General features: G+C 36.0%; 4 protein-coding genes and 1 non-coding gene across 5 annotated transcripts; 3 read left to right on the top strand and 2 right to left on the bottom strand.

The window, feature by feature from the left end:
• Nucleotides 1–491: 491 nt before the first annotated feature.
• On the bottom strand, nt 492–8,476 carry LOC111779095 (ubiquitin-associated (UBA)/TS-N domain-containing protein). The gene is made up of 12 exons (XM_023659158.2): nt 8,090–8,476; nt 7,821–7,965; nt 6,618–6,713; nt 5,428–5,504; nt 4,722–4,801; nt 3,992–4,052; nt 3,621–3,688; nt 3,334–3,415; nt 2,287–2,370; nt 2,116–2,193; nt 1,676–1,795; nt 492–853 (listed from the first exon to the last, which is right to left on the bottom strand). The coding sequence occupies exons 1-12, from the start codon at nt 8,255–8,257 to the stop codon at nt 677–679; spliced, it is 1,236 nt and encodes a 411-aa protein (XP_023514926.2). The 5' UTR covers nt 8,258–8,476; the 3' UTR covers nt 492–676.
• Nucleotides 8,477–9,290: 814 nt separating this feature from the next.
• Nucleotides 9,291–11,411, bottom strand: LOC111778911 (uncharacterized). Its single transcript, XR_015413248.1, has 2 exons — nt 11,152–11,411; nt 9,291–10,055 (listed from the first exon to the last, which is right to left on the bottom strand). It is a non-coding gene; the product is annotated as an uncharacterized LOC111778911 (transcript).
• Nucleotides 11,412–12,337: 926 nt separating this feature from the next.
• Nucleotides 12,338–15,833, top strand: LOC111778069 (10 kDa chaperonin 1, chloroplastic-like). Its single transcript, XM_023657708.2, has 7 exons — nt 12,338–12,555; nt 12,647–12,705; nt 12,857–12,907; nt 14,482–14,547; nt 14,659–14,706; nt 14,830–14,859; nt 15,557–15,833. The coding sequence occupies exons 1-7, from the start codon at nt 12,477–12,479 to the stop codon at nt 15,623–15,625; spliced, it is 402 nt and encodes a 133-aa protein (XP_023513476.1). The 5' UTR covers nt 12,338–12,476; the 3' UTR covers nt 15,626–15,833.
• Nucleotides 15,834–16,347: 514 nt separating this feature from the next.
• Nucleotides 16,348–17,275, top strand: LOC111779257 (putative invertase inhibitor). Its single transcript, XM_023659372.2, is given in 2 exon segments — nt 16,348–16,940; nt 16,943–17,275. Coding segments are annotated over 2 exon segments (555 nt in total). The 5' UTR covers nt 16,348–16,663; the 3' UTR covers nt 17,221–17,275.
• A 2,422-nt stretch (nt 17,276–19,697) lies between these two features.
• On the top strand, nt 19,698–20,392 carry LOC111778686 (putative invertase inhibitor). The gene has a single exon (XM_023658654.2). The coding sequence runs from the start codon at nt 19,743–19,745 to the stop codon at nt 20,313–20,315; it is 573 nt and encodes a 190-aa protein (XP_023514422.2). The 5' UTR covers nt 19,698–19,742; the 3' UTR covers nt 20,316–20,392.
• The last annotated feature ends 3,970 nt before the right edge of the window (nt 20,393–24,362 follow it).

Below are 24,362 nucleotides of genomic sequence, written 5' to 3'. Positions count from 1 at the left end.
ATCTAATTAACATTTTAATTAAAAAAATATATCGTAATAATATCTTACCAACAAAATTTTTAAAAATTATAATTTCAAAATTACATGTAATATTCAATACCCCATATATATATATATATATATATATATATATATATATATATATATATAAACTTCCGACATCGAATTTAGTTTATAACGATCAAACTAAACTAAAATTAATAACATAAAAGAACTTCAACAATTCCAATCCGTCTAGCCTACTTTGAAGAATTTATAGGCCGACGAGCCTTAAAAACAAGGGATAAAAGGAGAACTTCAACAATCCTAGCCTGTCTGACCTATCTTAAAGAATTCACAGACCGACGAGCCTCAAGGACAAGGAACGAACACTACTTGACTTGTTAAACCCTACATGCATATATTAATCTAATAACAAACTTACCAAACAAACAAATTCAAGTTTAGAAACCATTACAAAAGTTTTAAAGGATAAATAAAAAGCATCGATCACTGAGAAAACATTGTTATTTAATGGTAAATGCCCTAAATATTTTTGCATGTAGTGTCACCAAATAACAAAATTTCAACAATAATCTGGACCATATCCACAGCAGCAGCAGCAAAAGAAAAAAGAAAAGATGATATGTTTTTTTTTTTTTTTTCTTGTTTTTTTAAATTTATCTGTAACATGAAATTAGAGAACACCAAAGAAGGGATTCTTAATTGCAGAGTCGAGCTCAGAGCCAGCTGAATTAAGCACTGCTCTGTCAACTTTGTCTCTGGGCAGAAACAAGAACTCATCACCTTCAATTTTCTCAAACCCACACAGCTCTAGAAACTCGATTCCTCCTCTCAGTGCACCCACTCTATCCTGTTGCATCCAATCAGTAATCCCAGTTTAGTTTCACTATAACGTAACAAGAATGGGACGGGACTGCAAGCGATGTGCTCGAGAATATATAAATTTATCAATTTAATCCTGAAGTTTTTATGGTTGGGTCTAATTAGTTCTTATACATTACTCAACTTCTAACTATGATGTGACAATTTTTACTACAAAAAAACATTTACTAATTTGATATGATACAACCAGAATGAAAATGGCTGGACTAAATAATTAGAGCATGTGACACTTTCCAAACCCACATAATGAATCCCTTCTATGAAGATCACACCACTTACTTTTCAAACCCATATATCACTTCAGTTCAAATAAGCAAACTTTTGTCTACAGTACTAACAGGAAGAACTATATAGAATCACAATCTCAAAGTTCAAGTACGAAATAATAACTTCTAATATTTTGCGATTAAATAGACAATAGGTCGAAGTCTTCGGATCAAATCTGTTATTTAACTATTTCTAGATTAAAAATTACAATGAACAAGAAAGAGGATAACTAATCGTGCCACGGAGTGGCAGCAAGTATCACAAAATCAAGTTCACTGTCATAATGTTAATGGTCGAATGATAAATTCCAATGGAGAAAGATCATTCTTGCTTCATTGCTTGTTATATATTATGGGTCCAGCTGAAAACAGATAATTGGTTTGCAAGTATGTGATATAATGAAGTATTTTGGATTAGAGAGTTATTCACCAGAAAAAAATCGCGGCAAAAGAGAAGCATAAAAAGGGCCATCAATATAAAAAAAGGACAACAGTCCCATTAATCATCCAATTGGGGCAGTTACCTGGAAAGTTTGGTTGCTGAGTCTAATCTTTCTGAACTTCTCTTCATCAGGATTTTTCACCACGTTTCCCACATAAGTTAGAAGGGTTTGAAACGCCCTCTTCACTTTAGCATCATCCTCCTACCACAATAGAAGCAGTTCAGTAAGCCAAGCGGCCACTCTAATCAATGGAATTTACTTGAGAAACGAAAGATGAATAGAAATTATCATTTCAGTATTGACGTTCAAGAAATTAGGAGTGACGTCTTTGACTTGGCTAAGTTCACAACTCCTAACGGGTGTAAAAGTCCAATTTTTTTTTTCCAGTTATACCCAATAATATAAGTAATTGTACTTCTATGTGTGTGTGCGCGCATATAGGCAAGTAATTGTAACTTGAGTGGGTTCTTGTGAGTTCCTATTTTTGTTGGAGGGTTTTATGAAATCTCAAATATATTTACCTTGTGATTGGACTTTAATGATCGCAAACATTCCCTCATTTGCTCTGCTTTTGAAGCAGGTCTAACCGGCAACGAGAGCTGCAGTTCAGATAAACTAATATTTAATCACAGGTACTCTATGCAATTCAGAAGTTAAAGAGTAGATTCCGTATCCGGAAGGGCAGGCAATACCTTTTTCTCTTCAACAACTGGGGCGGGAGGTTTCGCAGTGGAAGGATCTTCTGCTGGCAACCCAAGTCTCCGTCTTCTTTCCGCCTGGGGAAAATAACTTCTTTAGGACAAAATTCAATTCTATTATCATATTTCCCACAACTAAAACATAAGTAATATGTTTATTTAAAACAAAAATGAAGAATTTTCACTCTTTACCAGCCAAAATAGCATTCCTTTTGGACCATCAGGATTTCTTTTGCATAAAACTTTGTTCTTCAAGGTGAAGAAAATTAAAACTCATTTCATGATGAGCATTCTGTTGGTAGCAACCTTTTAATACTAAATAGTCATAAACACCGCCATATCTCTTGCATATTATTCATTATTTTTTTTATGAGAGAATAAGTTTCCATTAATGGAAGGGGAAAGTTTATAAACTAAGCTTTCATTAAATGATCTTTTTGCTCCGGAAAGTTCTGTTCTTTAATCTGTTAGCTTATCGGCATAGCTTATCTGGGAAGTCCTATTTATTAAACATTATTATAATGGGAAGTTTTTCATGATCCATGCTCACTTAACAAATCTCAATTAATCTCATTATATTTGGAATTAAGAAAATCCAGTATATAAATATCCTAGCTGGGCTGACTTGACTTAGAAAAGGATAATACACACTGATGAGACAGATTTCACCACCGAGGTTTCAAATCATGACTCCAAAGAAATTAGTCTCTGCCTTTTAACCAGTAGACCAACCCCGCTAGTTAAATAATTGAAATTACCGGTTGCAGTCTAATTATCACTTCTTTTCACGGCTGAGGTTACTGAAGAAATAATTAAAGGTGTAAATACAACCACAACACTAAAAATAATTTCCGTAAACCAACATGCAGCGATGCATTTAAAATATTTTAGATTAATCTGAAAAGTAATCACAGTCAGAAATCAATGCAGATTGATTCAAGAAGAACAACGCACTTAAAAGAATATTAAAAATGAAAATCTTAACCATGGCTTCATTGCATTAATCAAACAAAACTCCAGGATCAGGAACTATCAAAATACCTTGTCCTCTTCAAGTTTTTGACGAATTTTGTCTCTGGCTCTTTTCTCTTCTTCTTTTTCAGCTTTCCTCAAGGCCAATATTCTACAACGGGAAAGGTATTTTGCAGTTGAAAAAGGGAACAAGCTTGAGTACAATATCGTAATAATGCTTTTAATATCACAAGAACAATTACAGATATGAACAATTCTATCAAACTGTAATCATGCTTTCAATATCATAAGAACAATTACAGATATGAACAATTCTATCAATCTTAAAAATACCGTAACAAAGACCCAAAAAGTACCTTTTTCTCTCATTTAATTCCTCGATCCTTTTTGCTTCTAAGAGCTCCTTGCCAATTCGAATTCTCTCCTGGAAAAAAAAACACGTTATATTATATATTCAAGTTGTCACAGTCCTTAAAAAGCTAAAAGACCCAGCTTTACTACTTTCACTTTTTCATGGCCCGACTTCTAGTTCAATCACCAAAGTAAAGAAAGAAAAAAGGAGCTTGATTATTAAAATTAGAACACAAACATGAAAGAAATAAAAGAAATGACAACAAAAAAATTTTAGAATGAAAATACGATAAGTCTTCATCCTAATGTTCCTCATAATTATAATTATTTCTTGAAAGATTTCTGTAAAAAAAAAAAATGAATGTAACAAAAATACCTTTTCCCTTTCTCTCTCTGCTAGCTTCTCTTCCTCCTCTTTTTTCTTCCGAGCTCGTTCCCTAAAAAATAGTTCACCATATGAGAAACAGAATAGCAAGAAAATCACCAAAAGTTTGCTCGTTCACCTAACAAAACAATGCTAACTGGCAATTATGCAGTCAGAGGAATAAGTTAAATAACAGATTTGATCCGGGGAAAATAGATATTGTAGTCCCTTTGGACGTTAAAAAAAATTGTAATCCTTACGTAATACAATCTAATTGGAAGTCACTCTTTAAATTTGTTGAATTATGGGAGATATATTATTCTCCCCCTATATTGTATTCTTTAATTAATTCAATCTTACCCAAAAATAACAGTAGAGTTGAAAACCCAAAGGAAAAAAAAGAACAGAACAATTTAGCTCAATGTTGAATTTAACATATAAAAACTGAGGAGATTTTCGAGGGTGAAAAGGATAAAGTTCTCTCTGGATGAGAGGTATAGAACAAGCTTGATGACCATAGGATTTTTATTCTAGTAACATTCAGCAAAATAAAGAGATTAAATAAAATTGCTTTTAAAGCATTAAAATAAAGCTTGAGTTTCAAGAGAACCAGAGAAATTAACATAAACACACAACCAGGATGAGTAACTAGAGAGGAATTTATCGAAATAAGCTTGGTAATACAAACATGCTTCTGTCTATTCAATACTTGCTTCATTTCACTGAGTGACCTACTCTATACCTTAGCTCCTGCTGTTTTGCTTTCAGTTGCTCAGGTGTAAGAGCAGGCTTGGGAGCCTCGACCTTTGTATCCTTAGGAACCTGCAAGATAAATACAAAGTCAGGTGTCATTCCCTGCAATGATTAAAAATGCACACAGGGATGTCATATGTCCTTTTGGCCTACTGTCTCTGTCAAGATTTTTTTTACTTGGAATACAACAATATAATATGTAAGAAAGATGGTATGACATCCTGCCAACGAAGATTACAAAAATGGAAAGGATGTCATACATCTTGGCTACATTGTGTCAGTTGGTTCAGTTTTATATAACTTAAAAACAGAATGGTTTGTTTGATTTGGTTTTTTCATCAATTTGAGCAGCATTGGTTGATTCTGCAAGTTTCTTAATTTGTTTGGTAGATTTTGATCGGTTTGATAAGCTCTTCTTTTTCTTTCTTTTTTTTCTGTGTTTGGATACCTAATACAAACCAAACTAATTGTACCTCTATGGTGAACCCATCCTTTGGTTTGGGGCTCTCTCTCTCTCTCTCTTTCTTTCTTTCTTTTTTTTTTTCTTTTTTTTTTCTTTTTTGTAAATTTCATACATCAATGAATAGTTTCTTATGAAAAAAAAAATAATTGTTTTGTATGTGTAAAGGAAATTAGACATAAAGAGAAAATCAAAGATACAAAATATTAAAAAAAATATGAACAGCATGTCATACCAAAGGCATCTGATCTATCTCTGGATCATTCTCATGTTCGACTACCCAATTGACTGCAGCCTCCAGACTTGCATTTCCTAATATGAGAGAAACGAATGCTTGTTAATTAATAGATAGAGAAATGATAGTTATATTAAATTGAATATCCCAATATTATGCATGAAAATGGTCTATATAACTGATGGATGAGATGAGGCGGGAAAAGAACCAAAATAAAGCACTACTAATGCTTTGAGGAGCATGCTTAGGCCCTTTTAAGAAGAACTTACCATGTACAGTTTTGTAATTATCAGTTAGTCTTGTTCTTTTAGATTGGAGTCATATTTTTCGTTAGTCCAAAACTCCTTTTAGGACTGGTTTTTTTGTATGCCCGTGTAAATACTTTTATCTCTCTCAAAAAAAGTGGGCTTCTAATCCAAAGATCCATAAGGAAGTAATAGGAACATAGAAGTATAAAGTATCTTCACTTTGGTTACAATTTTTCCAATCAGGAAAGATAATTTGACTCCATAATCCTTTTAATTCTACATGAGCGGATTGATTCTCTCTTTTTCGTGAGAAACTTAACTTTATTAGGGACTTTTTTTTGACAATGATAAGTGTCTAGGCCAGCTTGTATGCACAACTCAACTAATCTCACTGAACAACCGCTTGACCCAACTTCATTTGATTGACATGAAACACAAATAAAAAAATGAAGTAATACAAATTAAAGAATACAGACAGATCATCCAAAAAAAAATATATCAGCACACCTCAATCAATCATAACTACGATGATGACGACAACAACAAAAAAGTGACAGTGATTCACGCTCCCACTACAAGCATACAAAAGACCCTGAATGGAGTAGTTACAAAAAGCTACTCCAAATCGTATTACCTATGTTGGAAGAATATTGAAAAAGGAGGTCCACAAAACATTCCAGTAAGAGTCGTGGAAGTTGTGAACACTGAACTCAGATACTAGTTTACTAGAGAGTTCCAATAAGTTGACTATCAATACTCCAGTTTTGAAGAAATAATATTGCATGGGTTGTACACAAAATCTCCAAGTATATGACCATATTAAATTACCACAACAACAAATAGAAAAAAAGATTCTTATGTTAGGCTATACTGAATCATTTAACAGGAAATTTGAAATGAAAATAAAAAGAAACTTGCATTTCAACTTTATAAACATCTCACCAGAATAATAAAGTGCACGGGTTGCTCGTGCTGTTGGGAAGCCCATAGATTCAAGTTCCTCCAATATACTCTTGTTCACCTCTGGCACAACCATTTCTGGATACAAATGAAATAATAGTAATAATAGTACGTTACTAGTTCACTCCAGGGGAAAAAAGTACCAGTAACCCAATAGAAAGACAACAAATATGCAGCTTGATTGCACACATGGCCTCTCATACCAATTTCTCCTTGCACAACACTAGTTTTTTCTAGTCAGATGTCCTTTTTAATGATAGACCATCGTATTTAAAAGGAACGCTTCATAGAAAAAATTTCATGCATGGTGCCGACTGACTTGAAGGTATAAGGTCTGGGGATAAATTAATTGGAGAGATGTACAGAGAAGAAAGGGAGATGATGGTGGTGGTGTGAACAAAGGTGTCTTTTTATTTTTTTTAATATTAGAGACAACTTCATTGATCAAATGAAATGCACCGGAGAAGTGGGAAGAAAAATGATGAAAGCTGTTGTGCATCTAAGTTCATAGGTTGGTAAGTCAAATCAATTTACGTATTTATCGTTTAACTTGCAACACTTGTGAATGAAAACCTATAAAACATGGTGGTAGTGAGGTCACATTCAGTTTCTTCCTTTGATTGATAAACCCCCAGGGTGTTTTTCACTGGGTTTTACATTATTTTGGCTTAGAGCTTCTTTCTTAGGTCCGTGAATGGCAGGAACTAGGAAGGAAGGAATGAAGCGTTGGTGATCAAGAACCCACCAGGGGAAAATACTACAGAATAGATCAATTTAACATTACAACCTAAGAACTTACGTTGCCTAATATCCTACATCAGGGACTTAGCTTCGTCTTAAAAAGGATGTCCACCGAACAAAGAAAATAAGTAATTTCTGAGATACCATTGGACAGTGAATGAAAAGGTGACCTTGGGACTCGTTGTCCTGTTTTTGCCATTGAAATAGTAAGTTGGAGATAGTGTAACTGAGGCGTTTTTTCTCTATAACTTGAACTCTAGAACTGGCATTGTCAAAATGGATGTCCATCAGACAGCCACAAACCTCTACACCATTTAACCTTAGACATTAATTGTCAAGACCTGGGTCCATTTCAGCAAATATGTTCTTTCTTTAACATCAAACACACAATTCATTGATGAATGCAAAGTTAAAGAACTGATTATAGCAAGACTTGTTCTATACCTTCAGACTTGCTAGCACTTGCATCCCCACCATCTTCTGACTCCGCAGCTACCTTCGGGGCCTCCAAGCTTATTGGTTTTGCAGCCTCCAAAGTCTTATCAGTAAACTCAGTGTGGCCAGTCCTTTTCGTGTGCAAATCACTTTCCTACTCCACCAAACACCACAAAAGATTCAAAATACGTGGTTCTACTAAACACAATTACAGATTCCAGCAAAGCACGCAAATGAATGAGATATAAAATCCAAAGAAACTGCCTCGGAATTCATACCGTCTTGGATCGGCAGGGCTTGCCGCAAGCAGTGCAGATGAGATTGAGAACAGCTTCAGTGGACTCAGAGAAGTTGGAATGAGAAGTGAGTTCAGCGTGTTCTTGAGCTTCTTCTACGGATCTCAAAAGAGCGCCACAATCCCCGCACTTGAGCGATAGGCCAGCCATTGATGCCAAATTGTTCGATTTGAATTACAGAATTCGAATCGAAATTGATGCTGCAAATCGGCGGATTGTTCCTCCTACCTCTCGATCCGTGTGATTTTTCGGTTGCTTGTCCCAAAGAAAATGCGAAAAAATTGGCTGAGAACTGAATTTTGATACTTGCCGTAAACTGCACCGCCCGCTAACTCATCCAACTTCGTAATTGCATTTTCTATTCGTTCTGGGTAAATCACATTTATTCACGTCCTTATTCAATTAATAAAAAAATATCCGATTTTTGCATTTTCTTTTTAATCTTTCTACAATTTTAATAATATCCTTAAAAACTTTTAATAAAATCTCTAAAATACCTATAAATTTTAACAATATCTAAAATCATTAATATTTTATTCTAAAAAAATTCTTCAATTTTCAAAAATACCATTAATACCCTGTTTTTTTTTTTAATATATATACAGACGAAATTTTTTTTTTTTAATAGAATATAATCCTCATTCCCTGTGTCCTATTTAGTTAAATGAGAGAAATCACTTGATATTGTTACTCTGAGCATAAGCTCTTATGATTTTGTTTTGGCTTCTCAAAAGGTCTCGTACCAATAGAAGAGATAGTATTGTTTGCTATAAACCCATGATCTTCCACTAAATTAACTAATGGGGGACACACTCTTAGTTTGAATTGGGGGACTCACTCTTAGTTTGAATTAGTCAACATATTCATTCGTGAATGTTTGGGACTCCCTCCTTCGTTTGAATAAGTCAATATTATTCAATCAGTCAATATTAGTTATAGAATATACCAGTTAATATTTTTCTGTTTATGATTTGACTGATAGTATTAGTTAGTTTGTTGTATCCTATCTAAACGTTAGTGAATATGGATGAAGATATCCTAATTCTATTTCTCGTGAGTAATAATATTTTCAAACCTATTCATACTTTTAAGTGGTAGATATTGTGTCATATTATGAATAAACATGTCAAGATCACAACAATGCTGCATAGTTGAAAAAGTACGACCGTGACATTCAGCCCCATAAATTTAATGGACATCTCTACTTAGTGTCATTGCAGTTCAGACCCATTTCTTCAACATTTTGATATTGAAGTATTCATTTGACATACTCTTCCAAAGTGGCTCTTGACTCTTATATTTCAATATGAAACAAAATTTTCAGTCATCAATCCCTACTTTTTACATCACCATGAATGAAAAAGAACAAATCTTGGAAGAGATAATAAAAAAAAGATCAAAACAATGGCAACATTGTTCCAAAAAGCTCCATTGGAGTGAGCTCTACTGCATTCAACGCTGCTTCCACTGAAGCATCCTCTCTTTTGCTTGATCCCCAAGCCATGATTTTCAAGAACAAATGTTGAATTTGTCTTCCCACTACTGAACAAAACACACCACAAGAATGGCCCTTTATGGACCCCAACCATTCCTACCCCTACCTCTGTATGAGATTTGTTCCACAATAGGGATAGCGTTTTCTTGTCGGGAATGAGCGCTCGAGAGAAGGCCTCTGTTGGCTCGAGATATTCGGGTTGACATGCTACAATGTGACCGGTTATCGTGTCGAAAGTTGGCAGCTCGACACCGCAATCTGGAGCGAAGACTTCTGTGAAGTTGTCTGAGGATGGATTGCAATTGACTGTGTTGTTGCTTGTGCAGTTTCCTTTGCAGAAGTTGGCGAATTGTAACGCTATGCACCCGAGACCTGCACTGTCGCTTAGGCGAGAGAGCTTTGCAGCGGTTCGGTTTCTGTTGATGATGTCGACGAGATCGTTAGCTGGGTTTCCTGTAGAGTGAAGAACAAACTGAATAACCTATAAAATCCATCCAGCCAAAAGAAGAATGAGGTGCAAGTCCGCACATTACGTATTACCGTCAGCCTCACGGTTTTAAAATGCTTCTACTAGAAAGAGGTGTCCACACCCTTATAAGGAATGTTTCATTATCCTCTCCAACCGATGTGGGATCTCACACTCCAACTCTCATCCCACAATGCCAAAACAAAGCTTCAAAGAAAAATCATTATCTCGAAAGGGCATCGGCATCATGCCCCGCTCCACCCTCCTACTCATTGAGGCTTAGCACACGCCCTGACAGCCATGTCGTGCGCTTCAAAGTCATCCATTTTTCGTGGCCAGTTCATTTGGCAAGAGAGTTAAAAGTGTTATTATTCAGTTAGTGCAATTGTAACCGCCTAAGCCCACCGTTAACAGAAGATATTATATTATCCTATTTGGCTTTCTATCGTGGGTTTCCCTCTAATAGTGAGAGGTTTCCACACCCTTGTTAAGAACCAATCAAAGTAAGATCTCACAATCCACCACCCCCTTCGAGGCCTAGCATCTTCGCTGGCACTTGTTCCTCTCTCCAATCGATGTGGGATCTCACAATCCACTCTCCTCTTTGGGTTCCAACATCCTCGCTGACACACCACTCAGTGTCTACCCCCTTCAGGGCTTAACGTCTTCGCTAGCACACCGTTTGGTGTCTGGCTCTGATACCATTTGTAATGGCCCAAGCCCATTGTCCTCTTTAGACTTTCCTTCAAGGTTTTAAAACATGTCTATAGAGAGAGATTTCCACTCCCTTATAAAAAAAACGTTTCGTTCTCCTCTCCAACCGAGGTAAGATGGCAAATCAATTCCATCCAGAAATGAAAACTATAATCACACAACCAGGTTATTCATTAGGAAGCAACAACCTGAATTTGCCAAACAAAGACCAAATAATTCAAACATTACGACCACTCTCAACAAGCTTGAATACTAACATCAAAACACACCACCATTCACAAAACAGATGAATCACAACCTCAAACAAATCAAAACCCATCACATTGTCAGATTCAGGCAAGAAAAAGGAAAATCAAGCAACAATCATACCATGGTACTTGGAGGAAACAAGAACAGCAAGCAAAACAGAACAGAAACCAAAGCAATTGAGCAAACAGAGCTTCTTCATCATCATTGCCACAAACAATAACTGTACAAAGAAAAGGAAGAAAAAGGGGGTTTGCTTTACAGTGGAAGGGGAAAGAAATGTGGCAGTGGGGAAGAAAAGAAAACCCTAGTTGGGAAAAAAGGGTGCGATGGGGAGTAAAAATTGAGCAGGAAAAAGGAAGTGAAGGGATTTATTCATCAAATTGTTGCAGAGATTGTGGGACAGGACTAGTAAAATTCTCTTTTAAAATTAGTATTTTTTAAAATACAACAACATTTTTATTAAATTAGCTGGCGCATCTAATTATAATAGGAGTGTACATAGTCTAGGTTGGGGGTGGCGTTCTTTTTCGGATCCCGCTGCTAAACATAAGGGATAGGGGGAAGGTGACCGGGCCTATCATATCAAAAGGGTTGTCGAAAGAGAACTCAAACCGAGACCGGCAGAGCACACCCTCATTGAACCATATTCAATGGGGATGTCAGGCTTATGTACACGTACTTTCAGAGGGGATCTTCGAGTCGCGTCTCAACCATTTTAGTCTGAATAATGCACCTTTCGGTTGTGGCCCGCCCTGGGAGTTAGCTTGGGTTAGATTTTGGAGTCTGGATTTTGAGGACAGAGCACAGACCTCAGACCCCAGAGCCAGAACACAGGAGCCGACCTCCAAGCTTTTCATGAGCACCGGCACAAGTGAATAAGAGAGGATCACGTCTTAGGTACTCAAATCAAAATGGAAATTTTTCTGTAAATCCCCGGGAGGGGGCGGGCTTTCCTATGGTAGTCCCGCGGCGGTCCTCGAGGCATAATTGTAGTGTCCACCTGAATGAAGTCAACAACTCCTGTGCCATATTTGAACACGGGCGTGAGTGTCTTTGGACTAGCGTCAGTACCACTATGGCATACCCATTAATACGGAAAAATTCTTAATATATTTTATTTTTCTCGGGTCAAGGTTTTGCCCATGAACCCGAAACCGAACCGATTCAATTCGGGTTCAGAAAAATGAACCCAACTCTCCTACCCGAAATGCTAATCCAACTCAACTCAACCCTTATAGTTCGGGTTGGTTTGGTCCGGGTTGTCGGGTTGAATGTACACCCCTATTATTAATACTATTTTCTTTACGGAACATTCTAGACGCACTATCATCATAACATACACATCAGCTCGAAACCCATCTTCCACTGGTACGGTTCTCCGAACGCCGGGTTCTGCAGCACTTACCGGAGCTCACTTACCGCCGTTTAGCTCACAACCTTTATCCATGGCGTCAATGTTCTTGACTGTGAAGCCCTTTGTAAACAAAATAGATTCACGCACTTTCTTGAATCAAAGAATACAGAGTAATTCCTTATCTTCTTCCCTTATCTCTACCCCAATTCCAGTTTCTTCTTTCTTTCATCGTTGATTTTTGTTCGCATTGGTTCTGTGTAGGCACTCGTAGAACTTCCCTTCAAGTCCGCGCTGTATCCAAGAAATTGGAACCCGCCAAGGTCTGTAACTCTTCTCCCATTTTCAGGGGTTTCTATTGAGATTTGAATTGAAACCTTGCAGGTTTCGGCTTCGATTTTTCGATTAGTGGTCTGTTTTGAGCTAATGGGGTTTATGTTTAATGGCTTTGCGTTTGTAATTGCGGCTCTGTAGGTTGTTCCACAAGGGGATAGAGTCCTCATTCGGCTCGAGGAGCTTCCTGAGGTATGAATTTTGCCATGTTCTTCAATAATTTTTTGCTTTCGTGTTCTTATGTGATATCTTGTTCAAGTTCTTGAAAGGATGAAATGAAATAGGACTTTGTAGCTTCCATTATATCCTTCATGTCATAACTTAAACAACCATGGAAGTGGCATTAATTTGGAAATGCATTGTTTGGTGAGGGCTACCCGATCAGGGAATCCTAAATAAGCTCGAGTCAGCGTGTTAGTGGTCATTGAGGAATACTTAGGCTTAGAAGGTGGTTCCCCTTTCTCGCTTAAAAGCGATTAGAATTCAAACCTGCTGTGTTTTACTAGGAAGGATTGAACTATGGGAACGAATCTATAGGGCTATCACCTTCTTTGGCCAATCTTCCAACCTTTTCGCAATTACAGTTCATTGTACCCTTTACCTCATAAACTCGATAAAGCTGCTTGCTGGTCTTTCCATCATCCAATCTGCAACAAATCGAATGAAACCTGACGAATTTGCTTTTGTTTTTCTTCAAACAGAGTAAAGGGTCTTTGGGGAATGTTTTCAAATCTTATCAAGGTCACCTTCTTAGGATATAAAATTTCTGCTAGTTTTGATGAACAAATATTGTAGGGTCAACTTAGAAGCTTGCATAAGCTGGTTACACTCATGAACACTTAAAACTTTGAACTTTAAATAGCTGAGTGACTTAATTTTCAAGTCTCTTTATCATGAACTTTCACAGTTATTTGTGCCATAGCTTAATTTTGATATTTAGTTCCCTTCGTTGGCATTTCAAATTGCATAAGGAACTTGGAATCTAGATAGTTCTATGTGTCAACATTGTATTGAAAGGCGAGAAAGCCCCTCAAGGTTTTAAAATGCGTCTTTTAGAGTTATACAACTGAACTGGTACTCATCTAGATACTTTTCTTTCCATTGCTCCTACCGATTGAATGGTCTAGTGAAGTGTTCAGATTGCGGCGATGTGGGTGGTTCGCTGCCCGCGACGTCACAAGAAGTCCACTGAACCTTATCATTTAGAGGAAGGAGAAGTCGTAACAAGGTTTTTATAGGTGAACCTGCGGAAGGATCATTGTCAATGCCCAAACATTAAACGACTCGTGGACGCGTTTTAAAACCTTGAGGGAAAGCCCAGAAGGGAAAACCCAAAGATGACAATATCTGCTCGCGGTGGGCTTGAGTCGTTAAAAATGGTATTAGAGCCAGATATCGGGGGTGTGCTAAGGAGGATGCTGGCCCCCAAGGGGGGTGGATTGTGAGATCTCACATTGGTTGGAGAGAAGGATGAAACATTCCTTATAAGGGTGTAGAAAAGCCTCTCCCTAGCAAACTGGACAAAGAATTCCTTATAAGGGTTCTCTCTCTAGTATACGCGTTTTAAAAACCTTGAGGGAAAGCTCAAAGAGGACAATATCTGCTAGCGGTTGGCTTGGGGCGTTACAATTATGTTCTATTAGAATATTTCTGGACTGAATGAATTGACCAAGAGCACAAGTTCGGGAGTCTACTTTCCTAATGACTAATGATAATGTTCCTTCTCAACTGAGTTCGTTAAGGAGTTTAATCATTTTATGTCACAGAAATCAGCAGGAGGAGTTCTATTGCCCAAGTCAGCCGTTAAATTCGAGCGTTATCTTTTGGGAGAGGTAAGCAAAACTCCTTCCTTTTTCGATAAGATGGGAAATGGATCGAAGCTTCTTGCTTCTCTTCGTGTTTCTTTACGCTCTTTCTACTACTGAATTTGCATCCTTTTTCAGATCCTCTCTACAGGTGCTGATGCTGGGGAATTGGGGCAAGGAAAGAAGGTTTGGATTCAACTTTCTGTTGATTTTCTAATGATATTGTTGAATTCTGCAACATTTTGCCTACAGTTCTTAACTTTTCTCGAAAAGAAAATGTTTGCTTCAACCTTTTTTTTTGTGGTACAGGTTCTTTTCTCAGACATAAGTGCTTATGAGGTAAGCCACATTAATTTGAAGATTACCTGTTCATTTCAGCAGTTATACTTCAGAAGTTTCATAGTAGTGTTCATGATTTTCCTTTTGAAACTAGTAGTTAACGTAAAACGTTACGTTTAATGAAAGTACATAGACCAAAGCAAGCCTTTAACTACAGAAACAAGAAATTTGACGAAAAAGTGTGAGATCCCACATCTGTTGGAGAGGGGAACGAAGTATCCTTTATACAAAGTGTGGAAACCTCTCCTTAGTAGATGTGTTTTAAAACCGTGAGGCTGACGTCGATATGTAATGGGCCAAAGCAAACAATATCTGCTAGTGGGCTTGGGCGGTTACAAATGGTATTAGAGTCGGGCATCGAGTGATGTCCAGCAAGGATGTAGGGCCCTCAAGGGGGGTGGATTGTGAGATCTCACGTTGGAGAGGGGAACGAAGCATTCCTTATAAGGGTGTGAAAATTTCTTCCTAGTAGACGTGTTGTAAAACTGTGAGACTAACAGCGACACGTAACGGGCCAATGCGGATGGGCTGTTACATAAAGTTTCTTCAAGAACAAAATAAAAAACACTTATATTAGGCTCACAACCCAAAGACATCGAACAATATTTCCAGTATTAGTTAAATTAGGACAGCATTTTGTCTTGCATATGGCTGCTTTTCTGTACGGATTTGAAGAGTTGCATGAACAATTTCACAGGTGGATTTAGGCACAGATGCAAAGCATGTCTTCTGCAAAGCAAGTGATTTACTGGCTGTTGTTGAGTAAGTGTCAGAAAGCAATCTGGTTTGTTTCGTGGCTATCAATGTAGTTGAATATCACATCTTGAAGCCTCTGATTCAGTTCTTTTGGTATCTATTTCACTCTGTTCTGCCATTTCTGCTATGCCCTCTTTCTCAACATTTCTTAGACCATTGAAAGGTGTTGGAAGGTAAATGTTTTGAACTATTAATAGTTTAATTAATTCGTTAATGCATATATGATCAAGTCCATCGTTAGCCGATATTGTTTTTTTTTTGGGCTTTTCCTTTTGTGTTTCCCCGCGCGTCTACTAGGGAGAGGTTTCCTCACTCTTATAAAGAATTCTTCGTTCTTCTCTCCAATCGACGTGGGATCGCATAATCCACTTCCCTTCCCTTCCCTTCGGGGGACGCTGGCACTCATTCCTCTCACCAATGGATTGTGAGATTCTACATCGATTGGTGAAAGGAACGAGTGTCAGCAAGGATGCTGGGCTCCAAAGGGGATGGATTCAGAGATCTCACCTCGGTTAGAGAGGGAACAAAACATTCTTCATAAGCGTGTGGAAACTTCTGCTTAATAGACCCATTTTAAAAATCTTGAAGGAAAGCCCGAAAGGGAAAGCTCCAAAGAGGACAATACCCTGTTAATGGTGGACTTGGGCTCTTACATCACATCACACTATGATATTGAACTTAAAAATTTTTTAAATAAATTAAATATATATTTAAAAATTATTATTGATTTATTATAATTATGATAATTTTTTAAATTAAGATTGATTAATTAATTGAGTTTATTCAAAATAAAATAAATTAACATAAAAAATTTAGTTTATATAAATAAATAATAGGTTTTTAGTTTTCATAATTACTTTTAATAAAAAATACATTGTAATTTCCATCCATGAACAAATAATTTAATCATGTAATATTTTTAAAAAAGAAAATCCTATTTTCTTTATTATTATTATTATTATTATTATTTTTAAATGTCTCCAACATTGTAATTTCCATCTATAAAAACACCTTTGATTGAGCAAACAAAACAAAGAAACAAACACCAATGGCCATATCTCCTTTCTCTCTTTTCATCCTCTCCATCTTTTTCTTCTCCAATTCTCTCATCACACAATCCTTCTCCAACACCGACACGCCTCTAATCCACAAAACTTGCAACAAAATCGTACGCCAAGATCCGAACGTCTCCTTTGACTTTTGCTTAACATCTCTACAATTTGCCACAAACCATAGCTATTATATTGATCTTCGTTGTCTCGGTCTCCTCTCCATGGGCTTGGTTTGTAGCAATGTAACCAACACGTACCACTTCATCATAGAGTTAATAAAAACAAGAAGCTTGATCCGTCTCTTAACTTATGTTTAGTTGATTGCTTGGAGCTTTATTCTGATGCGATCTCGACAGTGAAATTAGTCATGAAGAATTACAGGCTGAGGCGATATAACGATGCTAACATCGCGATCAGTGCAGTAATGGATGCGGCGGAGACGTGTGAAAACGGGTTCAAGGAGAAGAAAGTAAATTCACCATTGAAGAAGAGAGATGAAGATGTTTTTGAATTGGGAGCCATTGTTCTTGCTATTATGAGTATGCTTCATTAAGTGATTGTTTTTATTGTAATAAAAAGTTTTTTTTTTTAAACTTTCTCTTAATAATTTCTCCATTTTATTAGAATCCTTACTTAACTTATCAATTTTTGTTAGGTTAAAGTCTCTTTCTATTATTAAAAAAGGGGGGAAATACAATTAATTTCTTTTCTCCTTTTAATTTACAACTCCTTTAACCATTTTTACCAAGCAATGTCACCACCTCATTGCACAAAAATACTTGACAACTTTTTATTGTAACGCCAATCGAGACAAAAAAAAAAAAAATATATAGTGATTCCCACAACTTTTCCTCGGGAAGCACAAACACTCCTGTCAGGGGTAAAGGAGGGAATTGTGTAACGCCCATGTTTAGGGGTTTAGGGTTTAGGACCCTAAACCCATGTTCAAGATTCAGACACGACACCTGATGACTTTGACATTTCCCTACAGCTTCTGCAACAGGGTCATGTTACTTATCTCTCACTTTTAAGAGTGAATGATTGAGTCACTTTTAATGTGCACATTGTTGATATAGATAGTGACTTTCAATTCTTTTGAGTCTTTCTTAGCCTTCTTATCCTCAAAATTGCTCTCGTTAGAATGTGGTCTCAGTTCATTCATGTACCCCTCCTTTATTCGAGTGTCACAAAGACAATGTTCAATCTTCTCGAGAAAAAAAGTATAATATTAAACAAAAAAGTTGGATAGTTGATCTGAAATATTAATTTTAGAAATATTGGATTTATGAAAATTGTAATGGTATTTAATCAATTGTTAAATTTTATAGAAATAAACAAAATAATAATAATAATAATAATAAAATAATAATAATAAGTCATGGATTTTGGGCTAAATGGGCTTGTAAACTTTTCTCAAACATGGGCTGGGCTTAGAATGGAGATCGTAAGCCCAGCCCATAAATCAAACCACCCTAAAAAAAAAAAATTAAATTATTATTTAGATAAAACTAAACTATAACCCACTAAATATGTTTAGAGCTCATTTGGATGAAATTTATGAACAATAAAATTGATTAGCAAAGCTAATTAGCTAAAATACGAATAATTTAACGATAATTAATGTCTACTACTTATTTAAAAATATTGGGGTAAATTATTATTTTTATTTTTTTACCATTTTCCTTAAAAGGAAAAATCGAAATCTTACCTATTGGGTTAATTTGTAGCCAGATTAAAGCAATATTCAGCTAATTTTGTTTCTTTAATAAAAAAGAAAATTTTATATTTTTGTTTACTTGGAGTGTTTGAGTTAAAAATTTACAAAAGACAAAATTGATTTTTGTATTTAATATTATTTGATCGTCATTAATTCTTTTTATTGATTTTTAAAATTAAAAATTGAGATAAGATGTCATTTTAGTTAAAATCTTGGTAGTTAAAGCACAAATGCTCTTTTTACTCTATTTTTCACTGATAACATACTGATTTTATACTCTCAAAATAAAAACTCTTCATTTTTTACGAGGCATTTTAAGAGTTTTAACATTTATATTTTAGAACCATAGTTAACCCATCATGTAAATGTAATATTAAAATAAATAAAAGTCTTAAAATACATTAAAAAAATACGAAAATTCTAGATTATCATCCACCCAATAAATAAAATCTATCTTCTTAAAGTTCAATTGTATGATTGAGATGTCTTGATTCATATCATGGTTCGAGATTCAAAATCTCAAAAATTAGGTCGTGACATGTTTAGGTGGTGCGTAAGCTTGCACGACTGGTGACGAGGGTGTACTAGAGCTGAGCACTATAAAACTATGAGACGTAAAATTCTAAATTATATATTTTAAACACGTGTACGATTCTAATGACGTAAAAAAACCATTACAAAAACAGAATTTATTTTTTTTACTTAACAGTTATTTCTGAAAGATATTTATTATATTATTATTTTTAACTTTTTAGTTGAAATAAATAGTATTATGTAGAGAGAAAAAAAAAAGATTTTTTTAATATAAAAAAATGGAGTTTTCTTTAAAAAAAGAAATGAAAAAGACAAGGAGAGAGAAAAATCTTATAAAGCCAAAAACAATTAATAAATATTTATTCACCTACATTTTTTAAAAAAATTTATAATTATCTTTTTATTATTTCTCCATCAAAATCAAAAATATTTTTTAAAAGACAATTTTTTTCAAAATATATATTAAATTGAATCGTAAATCTTAATTAAATATTTTACGAACTAACAAATTTATAACTGGAACAATTAAATTTGGTCTAAAAAAATGTTCCAACCCAATCTACAACACCTAAGCTAAACACCGATCAATAAGAATATTTTAATATCTTTAAAGTTTAGTGGGACCCATTTCTCAATTAAATACAAAAAATTGATCGAGATTTTTACAAAATTAAATAAATATCTTAAATTGAAATAATGATTATTCCTAGAAATTCCCACACCTATAAATCCATTCCACCAATCGAACAACAAGAATATACAAAGCTTTCACAAAAAAAAAAAAAAAATAAAATAAAATAAAAAAAAAAAAAAAAAAAATCCTCATGTCTTCTCTCTCTCTCTCAATTCTTCCCTTGTTGTTCTTCCTCTTCTCCAATTTTGCCATCACTCAATCTTCCATTTCCAACACATCCTCCCTCATCTACAACACTTGCAAGACCAGCTCCGATCAAGACCCCAACATCTCCTTCAATTTCTGCCTAACATCTCTCCGACATGGGGCGGTCGCCGCCGCCAAGCATGGCCGTAGCGCCCTCGATCTCCGCCGCCTCGGCCTCATCTCCCTTCGCTTGGTTCGCCGTAACGTCAGCAGCACACGCCACCATATCAAGAAGTTGCGAAGAAATAAGCACCTCAACACTTTGGTTAAGTCCTGTTTGGCTGATTGTTTGGAGCTTTATTCTGATGCCATCCCAATACTGAAGGATGCTCGAAGAGATTATAAGGGTAGACGTTACTTCGAGACGAACTTGAAGATCAGCTCGGTTATGGATGATTGTTCGACTTGTGAAGACGGATTCGAGGAAGAAGGTGTGATTTCACCGTTGACTAATAGGAATCATAATGCCTTTGAATTATCAGCTATTGCACTCTCCATTATTAATATGCTTTCTTGAGGAAAATTGTAATAGAAGAAAAATGATTAGAATTTTTATTCAATAATGTAATAAAGGGGAGTAATTTTATATTGTAAGTGTGAGAGATTATGACTTAATTTTTAATTAAATTAATTCAAGCCCGTTACGTATCACCGTTACCCTTTTGATTTTAGGGCGAGGTTTCCACGCCCTTATAACAAAGGTTTCATTTCCCTCTCCAACTGACATGAGATCTCATAATTCACTTCCTTGGAGGCCAACGTCCTGTTGGCACACCGCTCGGTGTCTGACTCTGATATTATTTGTAACAACTCAAACCCACTAGAGATCTCATAAGTCACTCCATTGGAGGCCAGCATCCTGTTGGCACACCGCTTGGTGTCTGACTCTGATACTATTTGTAACAACTCAAACCCACTAGAGATCTCATAAGTCACTCCCTTGGAGGCCAGCATCCTGTTGGTACACCGCTCGGTGTCTGACTCTGATACTATTTGTAACAACTCAAACCCACTAGAGATCTCATAAGTCACTCCCTTGGAGGCCAGCATCCTGTTGGCACACCGCTTGGTGTCTGACTCTGATACTATTTGTAACAACTCAAACCCACTAGAGATCTCATAAGTCACTCCCTTGGAGGCCAGCATCCTGTTGGCACACCACTTGGTGTCTGACTCTGATACTATTTGTAACAACTCAAACCCACTAGAGATCTCATAATTCACTCCCTTGGAGGCCAGCATCCTGTTGGCACACCACTTGGTGTCTGACTCTGATATTATTTGTAACAACTCAAACCCACTAGAGATCTCATAAGTCACTCCCTTGGAGGCCAGCATCCTGTTGGCACACCGCTTGGTGTCTGACTCTGATACTATTTGTAACAACTCAAACCCACTAGAGATCTCATAAGTCACTCCCTTGGAGGCCAGCATCCTGTTGGCACACCACTTGGTGTCTGACTCTGATACTATTTGTAACAACTCAAACCCACTAGAGATCTCATAAGTCACTCCCTTGGAGGCCAGCATCCTGTTGGCACACCGCTTGGTGTCTGACTCTGATACTATTTGTAACAACTCAAACCCACTAGAGATCTCATAAGTCACTCCCTTGGAGGCCAGCATCCTGTTGGTACACCGCTCGGTGTCTGACTCTAATACTATTTGTAACAACTCAAACCCACTAGAGATCTCATAAGTCACTCCCTTGGAGGCCAGCATCCTGTTGGCACACCGCTTGGTGTCTGACTCTGATACCATTTGTAACAACTCAAACCCACTAGAGATCTCATAATTCACTCCCTTGGAGGCCAGCATCCTGTTGGTACACCGCTCGGTGTTGACTCTGATACCATTTGTTAACAACTCAAACCCACTAGAGATCTCATAATTCACTCCCTTGGAGGCCAGCATCCTGTTGGCACACCGCTTGGTGTCTGACTCTGATACTATTTGTAACAACTCAAACCCACTAGAGATCTCATAAGTCACTCCCTTGGAGGCCAGCATCCTGTTGGTACACCGCTCGGTGTCTGACTCTGATACTATTTGTAACAACTCAAACCCACTAGAGATCTCATAAGTCACTCCCTTGGAGGCCAGCATCCTGTTGGTACACCGCTCGGTGTCTGACTCTAATACTATTTGTAACAACTCAAACCCACTAGAGATCTCATAAGTCACTCCCTTGGAGGCCAGCATCCTGTTGGCACACCGCTTGGTGTCTGACTCTGATACTATTTGTAACAACTCAAACCCACTAGAGATCTCATAATTCACTCCCTTGGAGGCCAGCATCCTGTTGGCACACCGCTTGGTGTCTGACTCTGATACTATTTGTAACAACTCAAACCCACTAGAGATCTCATAATTCACTCCCTTGGAGGCCAGCATCCTGTTGGTACACCGCTCGGTGTTGACTCTGATACCATTTGTTAACAACTCAAACCCACTAGAGATCTCATAATTCACTCCCTTGGAGGCCAGCATCCTGTTGGCACACCGCTCGTGTCTGACTCTGATACCATTTGTAACAACTCAAACTCACTGCTAGTAAATATTGTTCCCTCTAATCCGTAGTGTCATCAGCTTCACAGTTATACTTTAATTTATTTTAATTAACTTCAAAAGTTAAATGTATATTTTTAATTAGAATCTTCTTTTAACACATCATCTCCAACTACCCTTCATTTCTTTATATGAAATGAATTACTAAATATATTGGTACAAATTAAAATTTTCCCTTCATTTAAAACACGTTTCTTTTTCACTAAGTTTCTTTTTTGAGGTCATTTTCGACTTTTTAGCGGTTAAAGATAATAATAATAATAATAAATAAATAAAAAGGTTCGATTTTATAATTTTTTTTTATTTTTTATTTTGAAAATTGCGATTGTTTCTTTTAATTATTCTTTACAATAAATTTCATTTTTCTATATTTGAAATTTTTTCTTAATTTTCAAAAAAAGAAAAAATAAAAAATTTAATAATATTTAATAAACTAATATTAATTTGTAACAAATTAAAAATCTTATTATTGAGTTCATAATTTATATCATATCAAAATTTTTTATATGATAATTAATTAATTTTTATGGCTCAAACTATAATTTATATTTTAAAACAGCTAAAACTCTTCCCAAAATCAATGCCTAAACCAATCAAATTTCAATAAAATTAATTAATTTAAAAACATTATCTTTAAAAAAAAACATATTTAAATTTTTATACGACGATCCAAACTTTCTCACCTATTGTTAATAATATTATATTTTAATCAGTTAAACTATGCTTAAGTTAGTCCGATAAGAGTTTAATTTCTAACGGTACAGAGATCAAATGAGACTAAATTATTGCAAAAGTTAAATTAATTAAAGATTGTCTACGGTTGGATCGACATATTTATTAAAAACATGATGGCAAAGTTGTTGGTAAACCAAATTAAGAAAAATTAAGCGTATGATGGATGATAATTGAAAATTAATCCAAAAATACTTGATAAATGTGTGTTTTTTTTATCATTGTCGGTAGGATGAATTTTATGTTACATAAAATTCTCCAAAATTCTTGTCTCTCCAAGAAGATATGATCGTGATATGTCTTTGTTTTGTACATTAAAGTCAGGCTGCCCCAAACTTCTTATCTCTCTTTCTCACTCATAAACTTAAGAAATTGACTCCTAAACTACCAAAACTCGTGGATGCAATTTCTCCGGGTTTAAAATCGTTCGTCGTAGATTCAAACTTCTGAACTCTTTATCTGTACGTGTTATTAAATTCTCGTCTTAATGTTTGGGTGTGTGTTCTTTTTTCTGTCAACTTAGTCGCTTGTGTTTTAACGATTTTTAATTTAATCTATCAATTGTCGTGAATGTTAAAACTCGTTGATGGTAAAGTTACGTTGCGTAATATGAATTGACATAAATTCATAGAAGAAAAATGGGTCAAGATCGAGAGGAGATGTAACAGCTCGAACTCGTTGCTAACTGATATTGTCATCTTTGGGCTTTCCCTCAAAGTTTTTAAAACGTGTTAGGAGGAGGTTTTCACACTTTTATAAAAATATTTCGTTTCCCTCTCTAATCGATATAGATTTCACAATTCACTCCTTCGGAGCCTAGCATCCTCGCTGACACTCGTTCGTTCCCCTCTGATGTGGGAGAACGCTACCGAAGATAATTTTGTAGGATAAAAATCAAATTGAATTAAATTAGGTAGAAAAAAATATAAAAATCGAAAGAAATTAATTTTTTTTTTTTTTTTTGTCGGATTTGTGGAAAAAAAAGTCGATAATCGGATGAAAAATGAATGCAAAAACAAAGAACACTGCTCGAAGGCGGGATCTAGAAGGGCAGGTGGCAGCCAAGCAAAAATCAGAGAAAAATTCAATAAAGCGCATTCGCAAGGGATCGAACACGTGCTTAAAGAGTAGTGATCACCAACCAATGAGCGACACGTCACGCCAAGAAAGTTCGAGAGAATCTGCATCTGTTGGAGTTTGAAAGCCAGTCACTATGCAATCTTCAATGCGTGTGTAGGCACGCGTAGGTCCACGGGTGGGTGAC

Source organism: Cucurbita pepo, chromosome 17, assembly GCF_057944985.1.
Source record: "Cucurbita pepo subsp. pepo isolate OVF chromosome 17, ASM5794498v1, whole genome shotgun sequence".
Lineage (NCBI taxonomy): Eukaryota > Viridiplantae > Streptophyta > Magnoliopsida > Cucurbitales > Cucurbitaceae > Cucurbita > Cucurbita pepo.
Note: the sequence above shows the minus strand (reverse complement) of the source record. Positions and strands in the feature narration are given on the sequence as shown.

What these genes read in the sequence shown, in the direction of transcription:
- LOC111779095 (XM_023659158.2), bottom strand. Translation starts at nt 8,257, where the DNA reads ATGGCTGGCCTATCGCTCAAGTGCGGGGATTGTGGCGCTCTTTTGAGA. An exon ending in CAGAGAGAGAAAGGGAAAAG is followed by an intron (nt 3,689 to 3,991) that starts GTATTTTTGTTA and finishes TTTTTTTTCCAG; the next exon opens with GAGAGAATTCGAATTGGCAA. An exon ending in AAAAACTTGAAGAGGACAAG is followed by an intron (nt 2,371 to 3,333) that starts GTATTTTGATAG and finishes TATTTTCCCCAG; the next exon opens with GCGGAAAGAAGACGGAGACT.
- LOC111778069 (XM_023657708.2), top strand. Translation starts at nt 12,477, where the DNA reads ATGGCGTCAATGTTCTTGACTGTGAAGCCCTTTGTAAACAAAATAGAT. An exon ending in AGAAATTGGAACCCGCCAAG is followed by an intron (nt 12,706 to 12,856) that starts GTCTGTAACTCT and finishes GCGGCTCTGTAG; the next exon opens with GTTGTTCCACAAGGGGATAG. An exon ending in CAGACATAAGTGCTTATGAG is followed by an intron (nt 14,860 to 15,556) that starts GTAAGCCACATT and finishes ACAATTTCACAG; the next exon opens with GTGGATTTAGGCACAGATGC.
- LOC111778686 (XM_023658654.2), top strand. Translation starts at nt 19,743, where the DNA reads ATGTCTTCTCTCTCTCTCTCAATTCTTCCCTTGTTGTTCTTCCTCTTC.